The 23,414-nt window shown below is 50.2% G+C and overlaps 7 protein-coding genes across 7 annotated transcripts; 3 read left to right on the forward strand and 4 right to left on the reverse strand.

Annotated features, from left to right (window-relative positions):
* Nucleotides 1–2,438: 2,438 nt before the first annotated feature.
* BDW43DRAFT_285685 (universal stress protein) lies at nt 2,439–4,948 on the forward strand. Its single transcript, XM_032042966.1, has 3 exons — nt 2,439–3,198; nt 3,275–3,665; nt 3,718–4,948. Exons 1-3 carry the CDS (start codon nt 2,942–2,944, stop codon nt 4,408–4,410), a joined length of 1,341 nt encoding a protein of 446 aa, XP_031897160.1. The 5' UTR covers nt 2,439–2,941; the 3' UTR covers nt 4,411–4,948.
* A 1,411-nt stretch (nt 4,949–6,359) lies between these two features.
* Nucleotides 6,360–11,299, reverse strand: BDW43DRAFT_314015 (putative eukaryotic translation initiation factor subunit eIF-4F; the record flags this gene model as incomplete). The annotated part of the gene is made up of 5 exons (XM_032047712.1): nt 6,360–6,504; nt 6,562–6,941; nt 6,998–7,081; nt 7,144–10,437; nt 10,664–11,299. 5 exons carry the CDS (start codon nt 11,297–11,299, stop codon nt 6,360–6,362), a joined length of 4,539 nt encoding a protein of 1,512 aa, XP_031897161.1.
* A 1,471-nt stretch (nt 11,300–12,770) lies between these two features.
* BDW43DRAFT_285707 (uncharacterized protein) lies at nt 12,771–13,902 on the reverse strand. Its single transcript, XM_032042967.1, has 2 exons — nt 13,276–13,902; nt 12,771–13,182 (listed from the first exon to the last, which is right to left on the reverse strand). Exons 1-2 carry the CDS (start codon nt 13,550–13,552, stop codon nt 13,004–13,006), a joined length of 456 nt encoding a protein of 151 aa, XP_031897162.1. The 5' UTR covers nt 13,553–13,902; the 3' UTR covers nt 12,771–13,003.
* Nucleotides 13,739–15,320, reverse strand: BDW43DRAFT_165664 (HVA22/TB2/DP1 family protein). The gene is made up of 3 exons (XM_032038660.1): nt 15,003–15,320; nt 14,748–14,897; nt 13,739–14,687 (listed from the first exon to the last, which is right to left on the reverse strand). The coding sequence occupies exons 1-3, from the start codon at nt 15,029–15,031 to the stop codon at nt 13,925–13,927; spliced, it is 942 nt and encodes a 313-aa protein (XP_031897163.1). The 5' UTR covers nt 15,032–15,320; the 3' UTR covers nt 13,739–13,924.
* A 567-nt stretch (nt 15,321–15,887) lies between these two features.
* BDW43DRAFT_165674 (NRDE family protein) lies at nt 15,888–17,286 on the forward strand. The gene is made up of 2 exons (XM_032038661.1): nt 15,888–16,185; nt 16,247–17,286. The coding sequence occupies exons 1-2, from the start codon at nt 16,120–16,122 to the stop codon at nt 17,144–17,146; spliced, it is 966 nt and encodes a 321-aa protein (XP_031897164.1). The 5' UTR covers nt 15,888–16,119; the 3' UTR covers nt 17,147–17,286.
* A 947-nt stretch (nt 17,287–18,233) lies between these two features.
* Nucleotides 18,234–20,409, forward strand: egl3 (putative extracellular endoglucanase/cellulase). The gene is made up of 5 exons (XM_032038663.1): nt 18,234–18,764; nt 18,816–19,024; nt 19,081–19,145; nt 19,205–19,302; nt 19,355–20,409. Exons 1-5 carry the CDS (start codon nt 18,668–18,670, stop codon nt 20,353–20,355), a joined length of 1,470 nt encoding a protein of 489 aa, XP_031897165.1. The 5' UTR covers nt 18,234–18,667; the 3' UTR covers nt 20,356–20,409.
* A 653-nt stretch (nt 20,410–21,062) lies between these two features.
* BDW43DRAFT_165708 (cytochrome P450) lies at nt 21,063–22,922 on the reverse strand. The gene is made up of 2 exons (XM_032038662.1): nt 22,400–22,922; nt 21,063–22,338 (listed from the first exon to the last, which is right to left on the reverse strand). Exons 1-2 carry the CDS (start codon nt 22,793–22,795, stop codon nt 21,193–21,195), a joined length of 1,542 nt encoding a protein of 513 aa, XP_031897166.1. The 5' UTR covers nt 22,796–22,922; the 3' UTR covers nt 21,063–21,192.
* Between the last annotated feature and the right edge of the window lie 492 nt (nt 22,923–23,414).

Consider the following 23,414-nt stretch of genomic DNA (forward strand, 5'->3'; position numbering starts at 1 on the left):
CGTAATCGGTAAGCGAGCGACGCATGTAAGCCAGCGACGCAGCTCTGTATTCCATACAAATCGACCCTTTTTAACACTTGAATATCTCAGCAACCAAAAGTTATAATAATATAAGATTTAAACAGGGTATATAATAGTATTTAATCTGTAACATATGAAACAGAGAATTTTATATAAGTAATACTTTTTTCAGTATTGAATATTACAACTATATTTTTGATCTTCTTGATTAATAGAATAAGGATAAAAGAAAAAAAAATTTAAAAAAAAATTAGCTTTAACCTTGCTTGGTCTACATTACATTATATATCAAATATTCTGTCTCTGCTGTCTCTGGTTGCTGAGATATTCAAGTGTTAAAAAGGGTCGATTTGTATGGAATACAGAGCTGCGTCGCTGGCTTACATGCGTCGCTCGCTTACCGATTACGTTAACTATTTAGATTAGCTAATCTTATCTCGGGTTTATTTGGGTGCATGAAATAACGTAATCGGTAAGCGAGCGACGCATGTAAGCGGGTGACGCGCCACCCACCATATTGAAATTTAAAATGATCAAAACACCATGAGTTTAGACTTCTATATAAACATGAGTAGTTCTATCGATTCGGACAGTGCGTAATTTTATGGCCCTGTACACCACAGCCAGAACATTTAGGTGGGGCGCGCCTAGGAGCCGATTCAGTAGGCAGAGCCCTATCTGCCTGTATGGCTTCATCTGCCTGATTTCGGCGCTCTATAAGGATTCGGGCTTCAGATACTGATGTGCCTTCTTCAAAAGTAATCTGTTTAGTAGAGCGCTTTCGCTTTCTAGCCTGCCTTTCATGTAAAGCCTCATATTGCTCAAGTTGATGCTTAAATATTGTCGCATTATGTATAGCTTGTTCAGCGCCTTTAATCATTTGATTTAGGCCAGCTTTAATAGGTGAATCAGGACTGTGATATCGATTTTTAAGCAGCTTTTTAAAGCTAGATTCTGACTTCTTCAGCTGCTTAACTGTATGAGGCGTTTTAGGCGCTGAGCTGCCTTGACTGCTAGGTCTACTACCCGGAGGTGTAGGGGTCTTAAGCTGAACTGTCAGCTGAGATAGAACGCGCTCGGGAGACAGAGGAACTAGGCCAGTAGCTCTAAAAGCACTATAAATATTGCTGCTGGTAAAGGCCTCTGTATGGGCCTCAGAATATGCCTCCAGGAAATCAAGCTTATCAATATGATTTAGCCCGCAGCGCATCTTAGATTCAACTAGACCTCCATACGCGCGTTTTAAAGGCGAGAAAACAGTAACATCAAGTGGCTGAAGCTTATGAGAAGCATGTGCAGGCATATACATTGATATAATATCATTTTCTGCGCAGATCTGATCAAATCGAGGCGTTAGATGACTATCGTGGCCATCTAGAATAAGTAAACGGTATTTTCCCACAGATCGGCCGGCAGTAAGAGGTATAAAATGATTCTGCAGCCAACGTAGGCCAATCTCATTGCTTGTCCAGCCATTAGGACTGACCTCGATCCTCCAATTAGAAGGAACCTTGTCATTCTCGTACCAGGCCTCCATATGCACCTTGCCTTTAAAAATGATGCAGGGAGGTAGAGCCCATCCATTAGAACTAATACATTCTATGGCAGTAACCCATTCCCGGTTCCCTGGCTGCAATAAAAATGGCTTGCCTGGCACATCAGACCTGGTAACAACTTTAGCCGCAGCTATTAGGCCCATTGCAAATCCCGTTTCATCGAAATTGTATATATCACTTGAAGCTATGCCGTACTTCTGAATAGCCTCATTTACCTGCTCAAACCAAGCACCTAGGACCTTAGGATCCTCTACTTTAGCACGTTGGTAGTTGTAGCGACGTGCAAAGCAGGTTTTGAGCTCAGATGTACGCCTGGTAAAGTTGTATACCCATTTCTCCCCTACAGTAGTAGGGGGAGAAGTGGTATCACGCTTTGAAAGCAGGATATTGGCCATTTCTCGTACGTGTGCAGGCCGAGGAGGTACTCCACGCTTATCTAGGGATAGAATCCATTGTTTAAGCGATTCCTCTTCACTAGTAGTCAATTTATGACTATTGGCACGAATTTCGCCCCTAAAAGAGACTCCCTTCAAACGCCTGCGTAGTGTAGGTTCAGGTATATTAAATACCTCAGCTGCCTTCCTAACACTACTGAATTCATGATTTTTTATAGCTGATATAGCAAGTAGAACCCTGCCTTCCTGCTCACCGCGTGATTTTGATGATTTAGGCATTTTCGGTGGTATGGTTGATGTTTTAATTGCCTAAGAAAATAAGGCGCGTTGAAAACACGGATGGCGCGTCACCCGCTTACATGCGTCGCTCGCTTACCGATTACGTTAGTACCTAGTAATATCCTACATAATCATCAGCTCATCATACATCACGAGAAGTTTATGATATACTCGACATTCCCTATCTAATCTGCGTAGTAATAATCCTAGTAATAGTAATAAACACTCAGGGCACAATCAACTCACATGTCCAGGGAACGTGACAGGCTCCCTCACCGCCTTGGCCCCTCCTCCCGTGGCTTCCCCTGCTGCATCCGGAAACTACTCGTAAGCTCCATCCATTCATACTCCTTCAACAAACGGCGTGATATTTCTTTTTCCTGTTCGCTGTGCAAAGGGTTCCTCTCACAAGGTGAACCTAGTCCCCCCCGATTCAAGGGCGCTCCAGCCTGTCCCATCGTAAATCATGCCCTGCGTCCTCCACATCTCTCCACTGGCAGCACTTCAGGAGCTTCACGGTGGCTGCGCTGTGAGCTGATCTCTATCTCGACTCCGGACAGGAATTTACGACGTTGCAAGTCAGTCAGTACCTTGCGTCGATCGGACAGCTAACCGGGAAGAAGAACAAACACTGTGCATTTCCATCAAGACGCTGACCAGTCGAAGCGCCATTGAACCCGACGCCACATCATGACATCCACCCCCAAAAGCTCCCTCGATAGCGAGGAGCGCATGTCCAACGTTTCCGAACTCCCATCCCAACACTCACGCATCTTATCCAATGCCGATAGTACTCGCCGCAAGTCCATCCAATTCAACTTTGGCGCGACCGAGCCACAAGGGCACCGTCGCTCCACGAGCACCGCCGGCGGACGACTTTCCCAACAAGAAGTTCTAGAAAAGGAACAAAAGGCTGCTGGAAGAGGCCCTTCGCCTCCACCGCCTCGGTAAGCTGATTCCTGTAAACCATGCAGATTACATCTCTGCTTCTGCTTGCCGTACTGACGTTTCATCTTTATCTAGGACCTATGAAAGAGGTGTTTCATTCAATACGTTCGATAACCCTGATGCGGCGGACTTCTCCTTGACTCTCAACTATAAACATAAAGGGTATCAGTGTACCAGGCGCAGCCGAACTTTTCTGTGTGGCACGGATCAGAATGATTATTCCGATTTTGCCTTGGAGTGGCTGATTGACGAACTAGTGGATGATGGCGACGAGATTGTTTGCCTTCGGGCTGTGGAAAAAGATTCGACAATCGCAAGCGATGCCGCGATCGAGGAGGGGAAATACCGGCAAGAGGCAGAAAAGCTATTTGAGCAGGTGATCCAGAAGAACACCCAGGATGAAAAGGCAATCAGCTTAGTATTGGAATTGGCCGTGGGAAAGGCCCAGGATATCATTCAGCGCATGGTATGTTTACTCTGCCAGTTTCCGGACAGTTGAACTAAGCTGGCATCACCAGATCCGGATCTACGAGCCGTCAGTCCTTATTGTTGGCACCCGGGGCCGTAACTTAAGCGGCATGCAGGGTTTACTACCGGGGTCCATCTCGAAATACTGCTTGCAGCAATCGCCAATTCCCGTAATCGTCGTCCGTCCCTCGACCAAACGGGAAAAGAAGAAGAAGAAGCGCCTTGCGGATCCTACCCGACGCGGTTATAATCAAATTCTGGAGATGAGCGAGCGGCGTGGAAGCAACATATTCGATGCGAGTTCGAGCACGGACAGTCATATCTCCAAACTTCCCGATGAGGAGGCTGCTGTGGCCGCGGCTCTCGGTCTGCCTCAATCATACGCCAATTCGCGCAGTTCTCTCTCCATGTCCGAGAGGAGCAGTGTTAGCCACGACGATCATGAGTCGCCATCACCCAGTGGAGGTTCCCCGGATATCAGCCCAAGTCCAGCGGCAGGCAGCCCAGAGAGCACTGAAAGTGAAAGCATAACGGACGACGAGCCTGGCTCGCGGACCAAGAATGCACCTGAGGGCTCGCCTGACGTAGCATCCCTAGAATCTAAGGAAGTTGATGCGTCATCAACGGATGAGTCCGAGCTCACCAATTCGAATCAAAGCACACCACGACCAGGCAGTTCAAAGGTGAACATTCCGGTCATTGTTACTGAGGACCTGACAGAGAATGGAACAAGGGGCCAGTGAGCCTACTCGAGACAGCTCTAGCAAGTTGCTACAGTCTACCACGGCAACGTTCGTACGGACAAGAGCACTAGCTCCGGTTTCCGACGAGTAAATCATATCATACCAGTCAACAAAACTACAACTTCATCACACCATTAATCACAAATACGTAGAATTTCATGACTACCACAGCATCAGAGGGAAGCAACACCCTTCAGAGACAGTGCGCTTACCAGCACCACTATCGGCAGCACAGCACAGACACGTGTATATCACCTCCCTTTCAGCCATCGATCTTAACAACACGATATCTACTACACCTAGATACAGAGGTCAAACTAGCTCTCAGAACACAGCACACCAGCGCACAGAAGCAGGCGCAAGCCGCCGAGCAATGAGTTCAAACCGTCACCGCTGAATTTCCGGTTTCTTGAATGACTACAATCACATTACAATTATACAGGCATTAGCACAAAGATAGCCAAGCAGGTCACATATCTATGCATGATAGACAGTGCATGAATACCATCTAATAATCATATCAAGTTATTGACTCAAACTTTTATACCTAGTAAATGAGAACTGATGAACATATATTTCCTTGACTCCATCAAACTCCAAAAAATATATATAATATCCACATACACTAGAACCAAACATAACAATCCAAATATTTCCAAGAATCCCCAAGAACACTAATATAGTATAGACAACGAAGCAATATAAATTGTGTTTCTATAATTCAGTTCAACCTATCCATCAACCAAACAGACTGGGCTGTACACCCAAAAACCCCCCACACCAGGATCAAGATAACTTCCATTCCAACGACCAGATATACCTGCCTAAACAGGGCTATAGGATTTCTTCCAGGTTGCTAGCTAGCTAGGTTCATTCAGCTACATATACATAAATACTTTTCAATAAGTAAATCCATACATCCATACATACAGACTATGAAGTGGATATTAGTGAATCAGTATCCAACTATATATGTACATTAAATATACCAGCAAGTACTACTTATTACTATTATAAAGAAAGAAACAATTAAAAATACCCGAATATTCTTAAACGAACAAGATTCCTACAGGTAAAGAGTACGGTACGAGTAACCAGCTAACAAAGAAAAAGAAAAGGCTAAGCCTTCAAGCCCTAAATAAATTACACAGACAGAACCCAAACCCAAACCCAATAATAGATGGTTGACTTCAGTCGGGATGTCATGACCATCGATCGATCGAGAGCGACGTAACACACTCACGAACTGGAGACATCGTATCCTGGAGGTTGGGGTGGGGGGCATGGAGACAAGGGAGAGAAGGGAAAAAAATGAAACGAGGGAAACTTTTTCTAACGAAGATTTTGTCTAGCAAAAGGGTTTCAGAAAGACATATCATAGCAGATGAAGCAGACATCGCCAGCACACACACCAAACCAGTGTAGATGCAATGCATACAAAGGGAGAAAGAAGAAGCAGACATGGGCATTGTGGTTTTGTCTTCGCGAGACAAGCCAGTAGCCGTGAGAAATTCTTGTCCTGGTTGGGTCAAACGTCGCAATTGACACTTGTCCGGGACGGAAAACTGCTGAAGCAACTCCGGGTATTGAAAATGCAAAGGACATGAGAAGAACAAGGAAGAAAAAAAGACATATCAGACATCCCTGCAAACCAACCTATCTCGCTAGATTTTTCAAAGGTCCCACCTTCATTATGGCATTTCGCTTTTGAGACACAACATTCATTGTACATTATAACGTCGGGAATGCCTCCCTCTTCCAATCAATGGATGGGAATGGAAGAAAGTATGAGCAACCGAGTACCGAAATCATGGACGAGAAGATTAGGAGGAATGAGCATGTGACATGAACGACACGACATAAGGTTCAAAGAGAGAAAAGAGAAAAAAGTAAGTAGGGAAATCTTTCCAGAAGAAAAGGAATAATTTTCATTATCATTGTCAGAGAGTCTATGATGCTTCCTCGCCCTCCTTCGAAGGAGTCTTGGATGGTCGGCGCTCAACGGCGGGTTGCAACTTGGTTAGCAAGGGAGAGGTAGGGTTCGATGGGGGGGAGGTAGCCATGTTGTCACGGTCTTCCAAGGCAGCAAGAGCACTGTTCAAGTGTCAGAGAGATTCAACGATAGATGATTCTTTAAGATTCGAGGCTTACCTGAACGCGTTGATCGACGACGCAGCCTCCTTGTCTTCCTTCTTGCCAGCAGGAGGGGTTCCAGTCCGGCTGCTAGCAGCGCTGTCATCACTGCCGCGAACCAGGTTGCCACCAGGGCCAAGGGTCTTGCGACCGCTGCTGCTGCGAGAGCCCAGCATGCTGGAAGGACCAAAGGACATGGGCTGGCTGGTGTTACGAGTCGTACGCAGACGACGGAGGTCGTCGCTTCCGACCTTGCTGGAGGCATAATCGGGGGGAGGAGCCTGGTTGCCATAGCCCGAATAGCTACGAGCATCGCCGCGACCCACGTTGGAACGCCCACCCCGAGAAGCCTGCTGGCGGGCACGTTCCATCTCAGCCTCTTGCTGGGCACGGGCAGCCTGCAATGACGGTTAGAAAGATATAGCACATAGGATGCTTGCTGAGATGCACAAACCTCTTCTCTGATCTGTTGAATAGTCTTAGGACCCTTGTCGGCATCCTTGGACTTCCACTTGGCAGCACGCAAATCAATGATGTCCTAAAATGAGGGTGGGATGTTAGATATGGAAGCCCATCATGAATGCGAGTCTGAAAACATACCATGAGCATGAACCTAAGTCGGCTAGGCAAACCGTTGATCTGGACCATGTTGTTGATGCGCTGGAAGTAGACGTCCATGAAGGTGTGGCCCTTCTCGGAGGAGTCAAGACTGGCACCGATGGTACGCAACAGACTAGTCAAGCTTTCGACCTCAGCCTCGTCAGGAACGCCCTCGTAGTCAACCAGCTTCTTCAAACACTCATGCATGATACGCTCAGTCAACATGCCCAGCTTGTACAGTTCACCGATGAACTTGACGAGACCCAGTCCGCGGCGCTTGGCAGCAGCAGCCTTGTAGTACTCGTCCGACATCATGGCAGCCTCCTCCGTTTCCCCCTCGGGCTTAGGAGGAAGGTTGACCTTCCAGCCACGTTCGAACTCCTCTTGACAACGGTTGAGAAGGTACTTGCGGAACAGACTACCACCAACAACCACATTGCCGGTCTTGTCGCGGATGTTCTCGTCCTTGATCTCCGGACTCATGCTTTCAAGCATACGCTTGCAGAACTTGGCATAGATCGACGCCCAGTGAGCCTCGTCAGTCGCCTTCTCGAAGGTCAATTGGATGACTTGACGCAAAGTGCGTCCGTCCGACTCGTCCTTGGACTGAGAGACAATGTCCAAGATCTGGCCAGCAATACGGTCGAAGTTCTCGGGGGTCATCTTGTTCAAAGCAGCCTTAACCTTGCGCTGTACCACATCCGGAGCCAGATAACCAGCAGGGGCGGCAGCCTGAGCACCCTGGACGATACTGCGGGGCTTCCAGCCAGTGGTTGAAACCTGGAGAGCCTGGACCTCCTTTCCGGCGGTCAGAGGCATCGACTTGGCCATGTCCTCGTCCTTCTTGCCTTGATGCTTCTCGCGCTTGCTGCCGGTGCGCGTGCCCGAACGGTTGCTGGAACCCGGGCGAGGGGATCCTGGCATCATGGGGTTGGCAGAATTGGTGCGGCTGAGGGCGGGCGAACCCATCGGCATGGGTCCGCGTGCGAACGAACCGAACGGGTTGTTCATCGAAGCGGTGCGAGCAGCGTTCGCAAGAGCAAAGCGCTGCTCGGAGGTGCTGTTGGGGGGCAGACTGTGGCGAGATGCAGGTTGGCCGAAATTGCCCATCTGGAATCCCTGGGAAATTCCGCCACGTGAACTGTTGCGGCCACCCATCATCGGTGTGCGGGCGGACTGGGGGCGAGAGGAGTCATTATCACCCACCGTCTCACGTACACGGGCATCCCAATCAACAGATGGCTTCTCCTTGAAGACGTTCTGGAACTGAAGCAAGAATTCCTTGTTGTAGTGGAACTTGCGATCGGCGGGGGCGTTGGCATTCAAAGCAGGGCTGGGGGACACAATGGAGTCGGGGTAGGAAACCTGGCTTAAGTCTTCGATCAAACGAGCGGAGTGAAGGGCCTTCATGGCGGCGCTCGGCTGAGGAGGCTCAACGGCCTTGCTGGTCTCCAACTTGAGCGCAGCAGGCTTCTCGCGCTTGCCAGCACTGGCGGGCTTCGCGGGAGGACCCATCGACGCATCGGAGGTAGGAGTGGCGGTTCCACTCTCGACGGGGGTTTCAGGGGCCCATCCGCCCTTCTTGAGCGAAGAGAACAGGTCCTTGTTCGACGAGTCTTCTTGCTCACCCGCCGCCCGCTTCTTCATCCGGGCTTCTTCCAAAGCCTCGGCCTCAGCCTCAGCCTTCTTCATGTTGGCCTCGTAGGCTTCGCGCTCCTCCTTCTCCTTGCGCTCCTTCTCTTCCTTCTCGGCTTGCTTCTTCGCGTAGTAGGCGGCTTCCGCGGCGGCTTCCTTGGCCTCGAGTTCGGCCATTTCCCGTTCGATGGCATCGTAATCAATGTCATCGTCGTCGGCCGGAGCAGGAGTCGAGTCAGCCGGCTTAGCCTCCTCGGCCTTGTCCTTCAGACTCAGATCCTCCAGAGCCTTGCGCGCAGCCTCTTCATCGGCAGCCTTCTTTTGCGCGGCTTCCTCCTCTTCCTTCTGTTTGCGGGCGGTCTCCTCTTCTTCCTTCTTGCGGGCCGCTTCCTCCTCTTCCTTCTGTTTGCGGGCGGTCTCCTCTTCTTCCTTCTTGCGGGCCGCTTCCTCCTCTTCCTTCTTGCGACGCGCGTCAGCCTCATCCTGCTCGATCTTCTGGCGCACAGCATCCTTCAGCTCCTTCTTCTTTTCCTCATCCGTCTTAACCGACTTGGAGTCGGCTCGAGTGTGGTCAGCACCACTGCTGCTGCGAGGGGGCGGCGTAGCGGTGGGAGTGGCAACCTTGACCGGCGACGGGGTCGCGCGAGCGGGGGAAGCCGGGGTCTTCTCGAACGTCTTCACCGCACCACTGCCAGGATCTTTGATCACGATCGCGCTCTTCTTGCTAGAGGGAATGACAAAGCTTGTCATGCCCGGAGCCGGGCTGTTGGAAGGTCTAGAAGCCGTGTGGGTATGGCCCGAGGCCGGAGGGCCGGCCGGTGTCTGGCCGTGCCCCAAGCTGGAGCCGGGTCGGTCATTGGACACCTGGGATGGCGAGCGAGACAGCGCGGTGGCCTGGGGCGGCTGCTGGGGCGCGTACTGGCCTTGCATATACGGGGGCTGAGGGGTGTAGGGCATGCCGGGGCGCGGTTGAGGGGAGGACGGAGCAGGCATGAACTGCTGCATCGGATATTGTTGGTAGTAGGCATAGTTGGGGTCGAAGTAGGGGCCCTGGTTAGATTTCATCAACGTTAGATAATGTTCAAACTGTCCACTCTCCGGCGCCAGGTTGGGCGGAGGCAGAGGAATAGAGGGATGGGAATTTAGGGATCTGGGGGAAGGTAAGATTCGGGGACCTGGCTTCCGTTTTGGAAAGGGGCCACGACGAGGGGGTCTGTTATAAGAATGGGTCCTCACAGATTGGGGTGCCATGTGTGGGGGATAGCCGCCGTAGTGCTGGGGCGGTCCCATAGGGACGGAGCTCATCTGCGGCGTCGCAGGGTGCGCCGTGGCCAACGCCGGGCTACGGTTGGCTTGAGGCGAGTTGGGGAAAGGAGGCATCGGGCGTCCTTGGTTTGGAGCATGGTATGGGGGGTTCATGTTCGGACCACCCCGGGGCTGGTTAGGAGTGCGGAAATTAGGACCAGGCGAGTAAGCCATCTGGCCCTGATAATTCGACTGCGAGTATCCGCGACCACGGCCACCTTGGTGATAACCACCACGACCGGGGCCACTGCCCATATGGTTACTCATGTCGCTGTGTGTCGACTGGGACGATTCACGGCGCAGATGTGTGGACTGCGGTCCGGGACCAAGGGGGGCTTGAGACGGGCGAATCTGCTAGTGGGATGATTATTATTAATCCCGAAAGTTTCCAGGTATGCCAAGAGAAAAATAGATCGAGTGTATATCGCCCAAAATTTTTAAAGTTCAACTTGCATACAACGAATTTGTGTTTTTTTTTTTCCAACACACATCCTCTTTCCACGCCATATGTGAAACATTTGAAAGTAGGTGGGGAGAGGAAGATAGACAAAAATAGATGAAATCTAGGAGGAGTACTTACGTTATCACCTGCATCACCGAAACTGCCAAAGTTGGGAACGTTGCCTTGAGCCTGGTATGACGACGGCGGTGGCCGGCCACCGCTCGAAGCGGGCTGAGGAATCGGCGAAGGTGAAGTCTGAGGCGACGTGACACGGGGGTTCACACTGGGGTTGACACCCAAACCGGGCTGCGGCTGGTTGGCCAGCGCGGCTGGGTTACCCATATGGGGCGAGGTCGGCTGGTTGGCCGCAAAACCAAACTGCAAGCTATTGGGACGACTATTCGGGCCCCCGTTGGGGATGTAGCCAGAGGTGCCAGCGGAGGTGATGGTCACGGAAGGCTTGCGGGAGTGATCGCCTTGCGAAGAGGCCGGAGCCGGGGCGCCATTGACGATGGTAACGCCGGGAGTCTGAGACTGCTGCATGGGTTTGCCGCTCACAGGAGATACTGAGGTCGACTTCCCATGTTGCGATGAGCCGCCCACGGTGACGGGAGCGGCGGATGAGTCCGTCGCGGACTTTTTGGTGGCGCTGGCGTAGGACTTGGACGCCGGCTGGGAGGCAGAAGGCGTAGGAGTGGTGTGAGAGGAGGCGGCCTGGTTAGAGGTGCTCTGTCCTTGAGGTTGAAGGCCTGACTTTGGAGGGATCGAGCTCATTAGACAGGTGGGGAGAAATGCGTTGTTGAAAGAAAGCGCTTTTGATTTGAGGAAAGGGAAAAAAAAGGGAAGAAAGAGGAAAAAAAGTTTTAAAGATAAGCGGGAAGGGGTTTTGATAGTAGTGTGTGGGTGATGTCAAAGCGTGTTACTACAGACGCTCACTGTTCCCACATCAAACTTGCTTTTCTTTTTTTCTAATTTTATTATCCCACGGAATATGGATAATAAAAATAAAAGAAGAAAAAAAAGAGAGAGAGAGAGATTAATATCTCGGGAAGAACCACCGACAAAAAGGATTATCGATGATAAAGAGAGAGAAGGAAAAAAGAAAACGTCGTGGGAGAAACGACGAGGAATCCTGGGGTAGGAGGGAAAAAAAAGGGAAAAAGAATAATAATTCCTAAAGAGGGGGAAATACAAAAAAAAGAAGTTGGGAGGAGATTTCGGTGGCTCCTTTTTTCCTTTTTTCCTTTTTTCCCTTTTATTTTTTGCCTTTCCTTCTCTTCTTTTCCTGTGCTCTTTTTTTTTCACAGCTTAGAGTGGAAACGAGCTAATGTCCAAATAAAAAAAATATTGTGCGGAAAACCAAAACCAACAAGTAAACAACGCAACATTTCCCTGCGCACCAATAAATTATATGATATTAGTCTCAAAAAAGACAAGCACTATCAGTAATCAATAATAACGATCATAATAGTTATATAATTATAATTATAATCCGTCATACGGAAAATTATATCCCAATATCCAACAAACAAAAAAAAATACCAGCCACAATACCGCGGAATAGTATCGATACACCAGGCTGATTACCCGATCGGGAGCACGGTCGGGTTGAGGCGGACAAGAAGCCGCCACACCCTCACTCTTTTGCACCATTCAATCCATTCACCTCACCTTTGTTCAACCAGTCAAGGACGAATTCTCTCCTCTTTTGCTTCTTTGGATTAACCAAGCTTACTGAATGATTGGCTCAAGCGCCCAACCACCTCGGTCGGAGTGGAGCCGCATCATGTGGAAATCATTCCTTCAATTGATATGGGAGACACCTCAGGCACCCTTGCCACGGCCACAGCCATCAAACCACTAGTGAGAAGTATTGTAACCCGGAGTCTACAACTCGCACACTTCACCGACTTATGATCAATAAGAAATTTTTTTTTAAAAAAAAAAAAAAAAAACATAAAAAATATAAAAAATAAAAAAAAGAATAGCGGACTGGAAAAGCAAGTTCTAGGGACTTATTTTCACGTTCCTGCAAGGATCAATTGAATTTATGGGTGCTTTGGGCAGCCACCCTTCCATTCTAGTTGATACCGCAGACCGAATATTTTACTTTGTTTATAGCCGATGAGAGCACTGATACTCTGATATTGACACTGTGGACCAAAGCTTGTTCATCAACGCAATTCATATCTGGCATTGCAAAATGAAAAACCTTAGTCAATCCCTGCGGTAACTACTGGACGCTTTTTATTGGGATTGATATCAGTAGTGGTGATTCATGACGAAGAATAAGTATATATATATATATATATATATATGTATGTATTGTCCGTCCGTGACTGCAACCATTCCAGCTCATTGTTGTAGAAACTGTCCTTCTTTACGTGCGACAACACACTCAATTCACTCTATGCAATATGCCAAATAACTATCTCTTCAGCAGAGAAGCACTAGCACTCACTCAGAAGAATAATGATACTATCCCCGAAAGTACCTCCACGTCCGGCCAGCTGCCCGTGGCATCAGAATCACTACTCTAGCCACACCCTCAACGACAGGGCGTCCATACCCACCCATCCCAGCGCTTTGGACATACGCAAAGATTCCTCGTCCAACGACAGACCCCATCTTTGGCTGTGCCCATGAAGCTGCCGATTCTATCCCATAAAGTGTCAGCAAGGGTTGTCATCTGTAAGAAAAGGACGTAGCCGGAGAAATAGAAACGAAGGACGAAAGAAAAAGAATCTAACCAGCAGCTGGCCCTAGGCTTGTAAATCCAGCTTGGCTCAGAATGGGCACAGTGATCATGCCGGGGCAGAGAACGGCCGTGACCTGCACCCCGTTCCAGAGAGCGGTTTTAGGATTCTCGGAAACGTATTGCACGGTGCGGTTCAGAGCGTTGGACAAGTCCACCTGAGTCACTTGTTCCCTCACATGGCTGAAGCATGCCTTGGAGATGGTGACAATGGGCGCGGTGGGAAGTCCGGACAGATTGAAATGCGCTGCGATTTGCCGGAGGCGTTCCATGGTTTTCGAAAGAGCTCCGCGATCACGATGCGAAGAGTTTACTACTGGGAAGCGGACTGTGTTGAAAGAGGAACTTCCTGCAGGTTTGCTTTATGAATGAGAGATCTAGTGGGGGAAGGAAGGGGCAGATGGAAATGGCAAGGCTGTTGTTTTACTGCATACGCGCCTACTCGCCAGCGTAGATGGCTGATTGACTGCGGCAAGGCGAATCCGCAGTCAGACAACGATTTACTCAACCAGTTAGATTTCCCTTCTAATTGCTGTGACTGTCTATCTTGCATATGAGCATTCATTCCATTTTTTGGGGAGAGAAAGACGAAGGCGAGAAAGAAAGACAAAAAAAAAAAAAAGGCCGAAAGAGAACAAGAGCGTTCAATGGGAGCCGCGGGAGCGAGCATGTTCCTCCGCTGCGCGCGCCGCAAAGTCTACCCCAGAAGCCCAGTTGGGCTGACCTGCTCCTGCCGGAGACCGATCACGAATATCCTCGGGTTGGATATGGTCAAACGAGTTGTCGCTACGGTTCTTCCTCAGGGAGGAGCCATACGCGAGATCGTCATCCCGTCCGTGCAGGTTTTGCTCCTCTTTCGCCAACGCGTTGCGCATCACTTCCAACATGTCCCGCTGGTTCGCGAGGTACTTGGCTTTGTCATCACGGGACATACTGGCCACTTCACGGGGCAAGAAGGAGCCGCTGGCCGAGAGTTCCTCCGCACGGGCCTCGGGGGTTTTGCCCGTGGAGGCCATGGAGGACACGGCAGAGCCAATGGCCGACAGCCAGTCGGTACCCTGAGATGGGGCGCTTGCATTGCCTCCCGCAGCGGTAGGGATGTTGAAACGAGAAAGAAGAGACTGAGCGTACGCAGCCGGGCCCGTTGCCGGAGGCGGCGCAGCTGCAGCCTGTTGAGCGGGCAGGTGAAAGACGTTTTCGCGTATCCAATCCAGCGCCTGGTAAAAGTACTGGAGCCCCAGAGCCTTGGCACGCTCATGAGAGCGACCGATAAACTCCTCGATCGCTCGCTCGTGTTGGGCCAAGAACGGATCAACGTAAGTCTGGTATAGAATCTGGGCGCCCTGGGTCTGGGGAAGGACGAGGTAGGAAAAGAAGAAAAGACGGATCCAGCTATAGAATGGAATCCTGTATGGGTCATGTTAGCGACTCGTATCTTGCTTTTGACTTTCGATCCGCGAGACATACCATCCCAGAATCCAAACCGTCCAGGACTCAGCCATTAAGATGGCCGACAGGACCACCCAGTACATCAGCCATGGCGCCAACTGAGAGGGATGAGACGAGCGGAGGGCTTTGAAAGAAGCGAAGATCGGGAAAAGGATCGTAACGACCGAGCTAAGACAGAATCCCGTTAGCATTCCAGAGGAGCGGACAGAGAATACTCGAGCGACCTCGAGTAACAGCTCCGGGATTGCCGGAGATAGGATTCACACTACTTACGACAACAGATCCGCAATGATTCCGAACATCGTGGATGGCCTGAAAATATTTCAGTTTTTCTTGAAAACCCTCAAACGTGGCCTAAAGAAGTGAGACAAGAAAAGTTGATGGAATCTTGGCGGTCAGTGAAGCCTCTTGCGGGGCAAACAAATGTGATCGGTGAAGCTTCACGCGACCAGCTGAAAACGGAACAAAAAGCGGCCAGCCGCAATGGCAATAAGAGAGAGAGGAGAGTGGTTAGGAATCTGAAGGAGAAAAGGTCAGGGGAGAGAAAGAAGAAGGCAAGATGGGAGAATGGTTGCCTTAAGGAAGCTCCGCAGCCCTACTATGATCCATCCACTATTACTTATACAAGTTTAGCAGATTGGAGCTGAACCATTAGGGCAACCCTACCGTTTCCGGGGCCAATGCCCCAGAGGGAGCGAATCACAGTGGTTGACGTCACAGGTTTAGCTTCAAATGTTGACTGTACTCCAATATATATAGAGTTGAAGAGAAGTATTTGAGAGAAAAAGTGTTAGTCGACCGCAACGTGGTTGCTGTTCAAACAATTGCTGAACCTGTCAGTGGGTTAACATTACCCAGGCCTGCCAATATCCTCAGTCATCATGGCTACGTCTCCAAGCCAGGCTACGTCGTTCTACGTGTCTTATCGCCCAAAATATTGGGAATACTTCAGGTCGTTATCGATAGCACACAAAAGTGTCAGTTGTGTACCTTGCATCTCTCAAGTAGACCTTGTGGTTATTTCAAACCACCGACGCTGAGTCATCAGCCACAAAAGTTGTCACGTGAAATAATCCTATTTTAGGCAGAAGAGGTGGGCCGATGACGGAGATACGACAGGCGGTGAAGAGTATCTGCCGGCAGTGTTGTCTGCCCGATGACTTCTAGTCTATAGATCTCGTGCTGTCTTCCCAGAAAACACTGCCGAGTTGGTTGATTTGATTGAGTTTATGTCTTTTTTTTTAATTCACCTTCCATACCCCTAATATAGCATATAGCATATTAAGGGATCAACATATCTCCAGGCTAGAGGCTTGAGGTTAGAAGCTCAAACCCACCAGCGGTGCTACCCAAACTTGAAAGCACTTGAACTGAGATTAACGACTCCACGATGTGTATTGCACTAATCTCTACAGCTCACCCGTCCTATTCCCTTATTATTATCGACAATAGGGATGTATGCGATTGGACTATCCTCCGCGTGTGCACCTGATATGCCGTGAACTAACAGTGCCCAGGAATATCTCCGTCGACCAACCTCTCCGGCTGATTGGTGGCCCGAACCGGAGTCCAATATATTAGGCGGACGAGACCTGGCGCGAGCAACACACGGAACATGGATGGGAATTACGAAGGAAGGAAAGATTGCGGTGTTGACAAATTATCGAGAAGATACAACTGAGAAAGCGACGGGGACACAAAGCCGGGGTGCTATCGTGAACGGCTGGCTTACGGAGGCCCCTGAACCTAGACAGTCCACGCGGGACTTCGCGCAGAGCATGGTAGCAAGCCCCATGGTGAGGAATGTCGGTGGGTTTAGTCTGGTGTGCGGCTATGTCAATGAGCCACTGGCTGTAATTTCAAACCGCTCTTCCAATATGGACCAGGTTACCTGGCTGGCAACCGAACAAGGCCAGACTGTGGGGCTCAGCAACACGCATTTTGATGACCGCTCCTGGCCAAAGATTATTGATGGCGAGAAGCTGATGATTGAAGCTATCCAAGAACACGTTGACGCGGGAGAAGATGAAGATGGTCTGATTGATAGACTACTCGGGTTGTTGAGCAGGAACACACTGCCTGAGCTTTCGGAAGACGCAACAGCGGAAGACTACCTACCACATTTTAGAAAGAGTATTTTCATCCCTGTGCTTGGTGCTAAAGGTGGTCCTGCGAAGCCAGCCGAGGGCGTAGCCGCAGCATGTGTCGAGGAGAAAGTGACAACTGGTGCCAAGCAGGGCGATGAGCTGGACCAGTCATACCTGCATGGCGCGTACGGCACGCAGAAACAGACTGTCATCCTGGTAAGTCATGTTGGACGGGTGAGGTATTTCGAGCGCACCCTTTATGACGATGAGGTGAACGCCGTTCCCCTTGGCAAAGGGGACCGATCATACGAGTTCCAAGTCGCCCAATAATCATGTCGAGTCACGATTTGCATTTGGCGGTCTTGTTTTCTTCGGACGAGATGATTTCATTCTTGTACACAGCACCATTGAAAAGATGCCCGGCTTAGCTCCTCTCTGCACTCTTGAGTATGCGTAATTGCACAGCGAAGTTTGTCATTGTAGCCATAATCAGAAGAATAATTACTCCGTATTGATTGAAGGAATGGCATTAACCCTAAAGTACTATTGTTCCCCCCTAACGTGAGGTTCCTTTGCACGTGGCTGCCCTTACTCATGCCAGATAGATCAGGTGCATGTCGAATCACGCAACGTCGGCGATTTAAAACCACTTTCCGTCCTTTGCAATTCTCCTACAAACTTGGTTGCTCGCCATCATTTTATTCGACCCCTGGCTCTTCCCCTTCGACCATATTCATGCATACACATGAGCTTTTACATTAATGTAAGCAAGATTTGACGAGCCTACAAGTAATTACCCACAGTTAACTCACTAAGACAGAAATTTCTAAATCCGCGCAGCGCTCAAACCCCTTTTATATCTGACGTAGTTTCAAAGACCGGGGCAAATGTCTCACGGGGGTCACTTTTAATTCGATAGTCCCGGCGTTTGATGGTCTATCCGCCGTTCATACTGTTTCAGTTTCATCAAACAAGCTTCGCTAAGACTTTCACTAATCGCGGACTTTTTCAACGTTCGTCGTTAAGGAACTTGCCGAGCACCCACAACGGATTTGTCGAGGTTCCTCCACCAATCTGCGAAGCCTCTCGTGTTTCATCCTAATCACATATTTTGCTCATCATGTGGCCAGTCCCACGAAGTTGGATCTGCAATTTGCCTGAATTTAGCCGACGGAGCGAAGAATTGAGAGAATAATCATATAATCAGTTCTCCGTCAATTGGATCGATTTGTCTGATCCTGATTACAGATGGTTAGGCGTGCCCTAAGTAATCAATTATTGCCGCAGCAGCTTCATTCATTTCCGCCGGCCCCACAACCTGTGCTTCATAGATGATCGGAAATGGCGCCGTGATTTATTTGGGTCACTCTGACTTATACTAGTACCGTCGTGGTTCTCTTAATGGTTCCTCAAGCGTGATCCATACCGTGATCCACCTGAATTAGATTAAAGCCACCACAAACTAGTGACTGGACCGAACGCCTCTTCATATCATTAACCAGGCAACAACTTGATCGTGCCACGGGGTCTTCGGGGATGTGTTCCATCTTGGGAAACGTCCATACTGTGAGAATGGATCCTGAATCAGTCCACAGATTAGCTGTCTCAGATATTCAATAGGACTTCTGGCTGAGATTACTGTGGAGACTGGCGGAATCACCGGACAACGGTCTTCCATATGCCGAAGCAATATAAAGATGTATAACCCAGAGCACCCTCTGACTCCTCCCTAGCAATCCAAACTCAAGACTGGTTCTTGTCATTCATTCATTCATTCATTCTGTCTTCCATTTCTTCGCTCTTTCAGTCATTCTCTAATTCCCCGACAAGTTCGGCATACATTCATTCACAATGAGAATCGGCAATTTGATTGTGGCAGCAAGCGCTGCAAGCCTGGTGCATGCGTACCCTACACGTGACATCAAAAAGCGTGGCTCGGGATTCACTTGTATGTCTCGTATTTTGCTCAGAACTAACCAGATCTAACAAATGAGCTTAGGGTTCGGCGTTAGCGAATCTGGCGCTGAATTTGGATCCAGCATCCCAGGAACCCTTGGCACCGACTACACCTGGCCCGATACCTCCAAGATACAGACTCTCAGGAACGATGGAATGAACGTCTTCCGTATTCCCTTCCTCATGGAGCGTCTGGTGCCCAGTAAGATGACTGGAACCCCGGATGCGACTTACTTGAAGGACCTGAAATCGGTATGTTTTGATATTATCGATGTGGACTTGGGAAGTCTATGCTGATACTTTTGCAGACCGTACAGGCCGTCACTGACAGCGGTGCTTATGCTGTCCTGGACCCCCACAACTACGGCAGATAGTAAGACCATCCATGTTAGTTTATCGTCTCAGAAAATATGCGGCTAACGAACTGCGCAGCTCTGGAAGTATCATCTCTTCTACATCCGACTTCCAAGCTTTCTGGAAGACCGTCGCTGGAGAATTCGCGTCTAACGAGAAGGTCATCTTCGATACCAGTAAGGCGCTGTCCCTACTTTACTCAACAGGTACAGGTCCTAACATGTGCAGACAACGAGTACCACGACATGGAGCAGTCTCTCGTCCTCAGTCTGAACCAGGCTGCAATTGACGGTATTCGCGCGGCCGGAGCTAAGACACAATACATCTTTGTTGAAGGCAACTCGTACTCGGGTGCCTGGAAGTGGGCGAACACCAACGACAACCTCAAGGGGCTGACCGACCCAGAAGACAAGGTCGTTTATGAGATGCACCAGTATCTCGACTCGGATGGATCTGGTACCTCTGAATCTTGTGCCAGCTCGACCATCGGCAAGGAGAGACTGCAGACTGCTACAGAGTGGCTGAAGACCAACAACAAGAAGGGTTTCCTGGGTGAATTTGCCGGCGGTGTTAACAGCCAGTGTGAGCAAGCCGTCGAAGGCCTCCTCTCTTACATGTCGGACAACTCCGACGTCTGGATGGGCGCTGAATGGTGGTCTGCTGGCCCCTGGTGGGGTTCTTATATGTACAGCATGGAGCCGGAAAGTGGAACTGCCTATTCGACATACCTTCCTATCTTGAAGAAGTATTTCGTCAATGGCACTGGCTCCAGCCCTAGCTCCTCGGCTACTGCAACCCCATCCTCAACCGCCGCCGCCAGCACCTCCATCTCTCCTATTGTTTCGACTACCACTAGTGAAGTTGAATCCTCTGCTACTACCAGCGCTGTTGAAACCCCCTCCACCACTTCCAAATCGGAGCCCGTCGCAACACCCACCCCTTCTCACCAAGCTCCCCATCCAACATCTGACTCTTCCAGTGGTGGTGCCAGCACCACCGTCAGCGTGTCCACCACCGGCACTCCGACGACTCTATCGACTTCTGGTAGCTGTGGATACCGTACCACCGTCACCGTGACAGCCAGCCGGTCGACCGCGGCCCCCAGCAGCTCCGCTAGCGTCGCTGCCCACTACGAGCAGTGCGGTGGAATCAACTACACCGGTCCCACCACCTGCGCGAGCGGATACAAGTGCGTCAAGCAGAACCCGTACTACCACCAGTGCGTCTAGATGGGAGCAGCGGTGAGGTGGTGAGTTGATATTGTTTTGATCAAATTCTTCACTTCAGAGTATATATTACCGGTCAATCTAAGTAGAGCTCTTGGGAAGAATAAAGTCATCCGACATATATTTAAACAAAACTCCGTAGTGTACAGCGAATAGCCATACCTGCAATTTCCTCCTACCGATGCCCGCAGCTTTTAGAGGGAAAGGGAACCACATAATGTCTTACGATTGCCGTATGCACTGCTTATACTTTGTCGGGCAACATGATGTAGAGTAAACGTTATTATAATCTGAACAAACCTATATCCAGTCACCACAGTACTCCACCCGACGCCTGTAGCCGGCACAGTTCGTCTCATCTGTTTACACTATTCTGAGGTTTGTCCACAAACACTGTCTCGAGGCGAGGGTATAAAATCCAAGTCAAGAGAGGGTCTGGATTCCCCGGAGGGAAGGGGGAGAGAAACGTGGAGGGCCAAAACCGGAAAGCGAGAGAATGTAGGTCTCCCGAGTCCCATAGCTGGTTTAAGCACGACCTCTGAGACCAAAGTACGAGTTCCTAGATAAATAAACACCAACATAGAAAAACCCAATGAGTCAGTGTAGACGGTAGATAATGGACGTGGTAGATATGAATATAAACTATCCGTTGTCTTGAGTCTTACTGGCCATTTATAGTTATAATCAGCTAATATATGACCAAACCAATTTATACGTAAGCAAAACAGCTTCAACGAATTTGCAATCTGGGCCCATCCATGTCCTCCCCATATGTGAACCTACCCCAACCACCCACAAACCCGTATATAGAAACTCGAAGACCAAAAAAAAAAAAACCAACTAAATCCCCTCCTTCATCCTAACAATGACATTCTCCGCCGGCGCACTCGTAAGCGTAAGTCCAAACCGAATCTCCCGATCGGGTCTAGCATCAACAATACTCTCAAACCTCTGCAAAAGCCTAACAAGCACATAGCCTGTCTCCGTAAGCGCAAACTGCTGCCCGATACAGATCCTCGGACCCCCATTAAACGGTAAATACTCCCATCCAACCTTTAGATCAGTCCAGCGATCCGGATTGAACACGTCCGCGTCGGCGCCCCAGATATCCTTCCGTCGGTGGGTGACGAATACGCTGTAGGCTACGCTTTGGCCTTTTCGGACGTATACTGGCTCAGAGCCGTCGGGACCACCGCCGCGGGGGAGGGTGGTGTCCTTTGCTGCCATGCGGCGGTTGCCCGGGACGATGGGGTAGAGGCGGAGGACTTCGTTGAGGAAGGATTGGAGGTAGCGGCAGGATTTGAGGGATGTGAAGGTGATGTTGCGGGGGTTGTTGTAGGGGCCGAAGTCTTCGAGGATGGTATTACGGAGCTTGTGGAAGATGGCCGGGTGGCGGGCGAGGAGGAGGACGGACCAGCTGAGGAGGGAGGCAGTTGTGTCGCGGCCTGCGAGGAGGATGTTGAGGAGCTGGGAGCGGAGTTCGATGGGGTCCCTGGTTGCGGCTGCGAGGCCGTAGAGGAAGACGTAGTTTCCCTTCTCTTTGTCGTGGGGTTGCGGGTTGTTGAGGGCGGCGGTGACGAAACGGTCGACGTAGGCGTGTACGAAGCTCTCGACTTCGCGGCTTTCTTTGTTGTTCACTATCCAGTAGAGCTTTTCGAAGCGCGAGCGTTGCGAGGCGTACCATTGGGCGCGGTCGAAGCACTGGGGGAATCTGTCTTCGATAATCTTGCCGCCGCTGAGGGCAGCGGCTTGGCTTTCGACGCTTTCGCCGAAGAGGAATTCCGTGGCGGTGTCGATGGTCAGACGGAAGAAGATGGATTGGATGTCAATTTCCGGTGTCCATTTGGTGGTGGGATCGGCGGGCATGCCGGCCATGGCGCTCTGAACGTGGCGTTCTTCGAGGTCGAGGTTGCTGATCTGGTCACGCGTGAATTGAGGGCGGAGAAGGGCTCTGGACCGGGACCACGCTTCGCCGTCCGTTGTGAACTGAATTTGCGTTAATATACTATTCATTTGAACCCGTACTGAGCATGAACGGTGCACTTACGATGCCAGACCCCAAAAGCGAATGCAGGGTTTCCCTTCGATTGGTCCCGAGCTCAAAATCCTTGAATTGCGTGGCTAGGATGGCTTGCATGTTCTTCGGGTCGGAGGTGAAGATGCTCTCTCGGCCCACCTGGCGGAACCTGAAGGTCGTGACATATCTTCCCTCGCGAGCAGTCATCGTCTCAACGCGCTGTTGAGACAGCACGGGGATGAGTTTCTCCTTGTCGGCGCGCAGAACTTCCTTCAGCGTGTTGATGCCGAATATGTCGCCTGGGTAGGAGGGGATGGCCCCGCAGTGCCACTTGCGTGCTTTCTGAGCATGATGAAGCCTCGTGAAGACAGACCAGAGAAGACGAAGGGCGACCGCGAGGGCCGCAAGAATGAGAAGAGGGCTCATGATGGTTCTACCTGATCGTTTTGGGCCCAAATACGGCGGGATGCGGCGGACATTGCAAAGGATATGCAGCGATATTTAGCTGTCCAGGTCGCTCGGAGTATACCTCGGAAGAAGCTCGATCACCGAGGGTAATACGTTTAAAGCGGAGAAGAAGACTGGTCTAGAGTACTGGATGGACGAGTGATACCGGTTGAAGGTTGTGTCGCCCCCTCCATTGCTGCATACTAGACAAGGGCATTCCATATCGAGCTGCAGCTATCGCCTAATGAGCACGGGTGTCCCTAACCCACCCTTCACAACGTCGCTCGTCCTGATAGGTGACGCTGTGAAGCTATAACCCACTTTGGGGATGACGAGACGCTGATCCATCTTGGCTTGATGGAGAACTGGGGGGAAGTGTCGGCAAAGGCCGCGGTTCCGTAGGTAGTCGGTGTGGGACTGATCGGGGTCCGATACATTTGCAGCAAAGACCGAAACATGAGGAGTGAAATCCGATACATTAGTGTGGATCATGATGCATGTATTAATGTCTAGCGAATGCACCCTAGGCCAGCCACAGACGGTCATGTAGGTGATGGCCTTACCTTACTGGCGGACTCAATTGATCCTGAGGCATTCG

This window comes from Aspergillus alliaceus (assembly GCF_009176365.1).
Source record: "Aspergillus alliaceus strain CBS 536.65 unplaced genomic scaffold BDW43scaffold_43, whole genome shotgun sequence".
In the NCBI taxonomy this organism is placed as follows: Eukaryota; Fungi; Ascomycota; class Eurotiomycetes; order Eurotiales; family Aspergillaceae; genus Aspergillus; species Aspergillus alliaceus.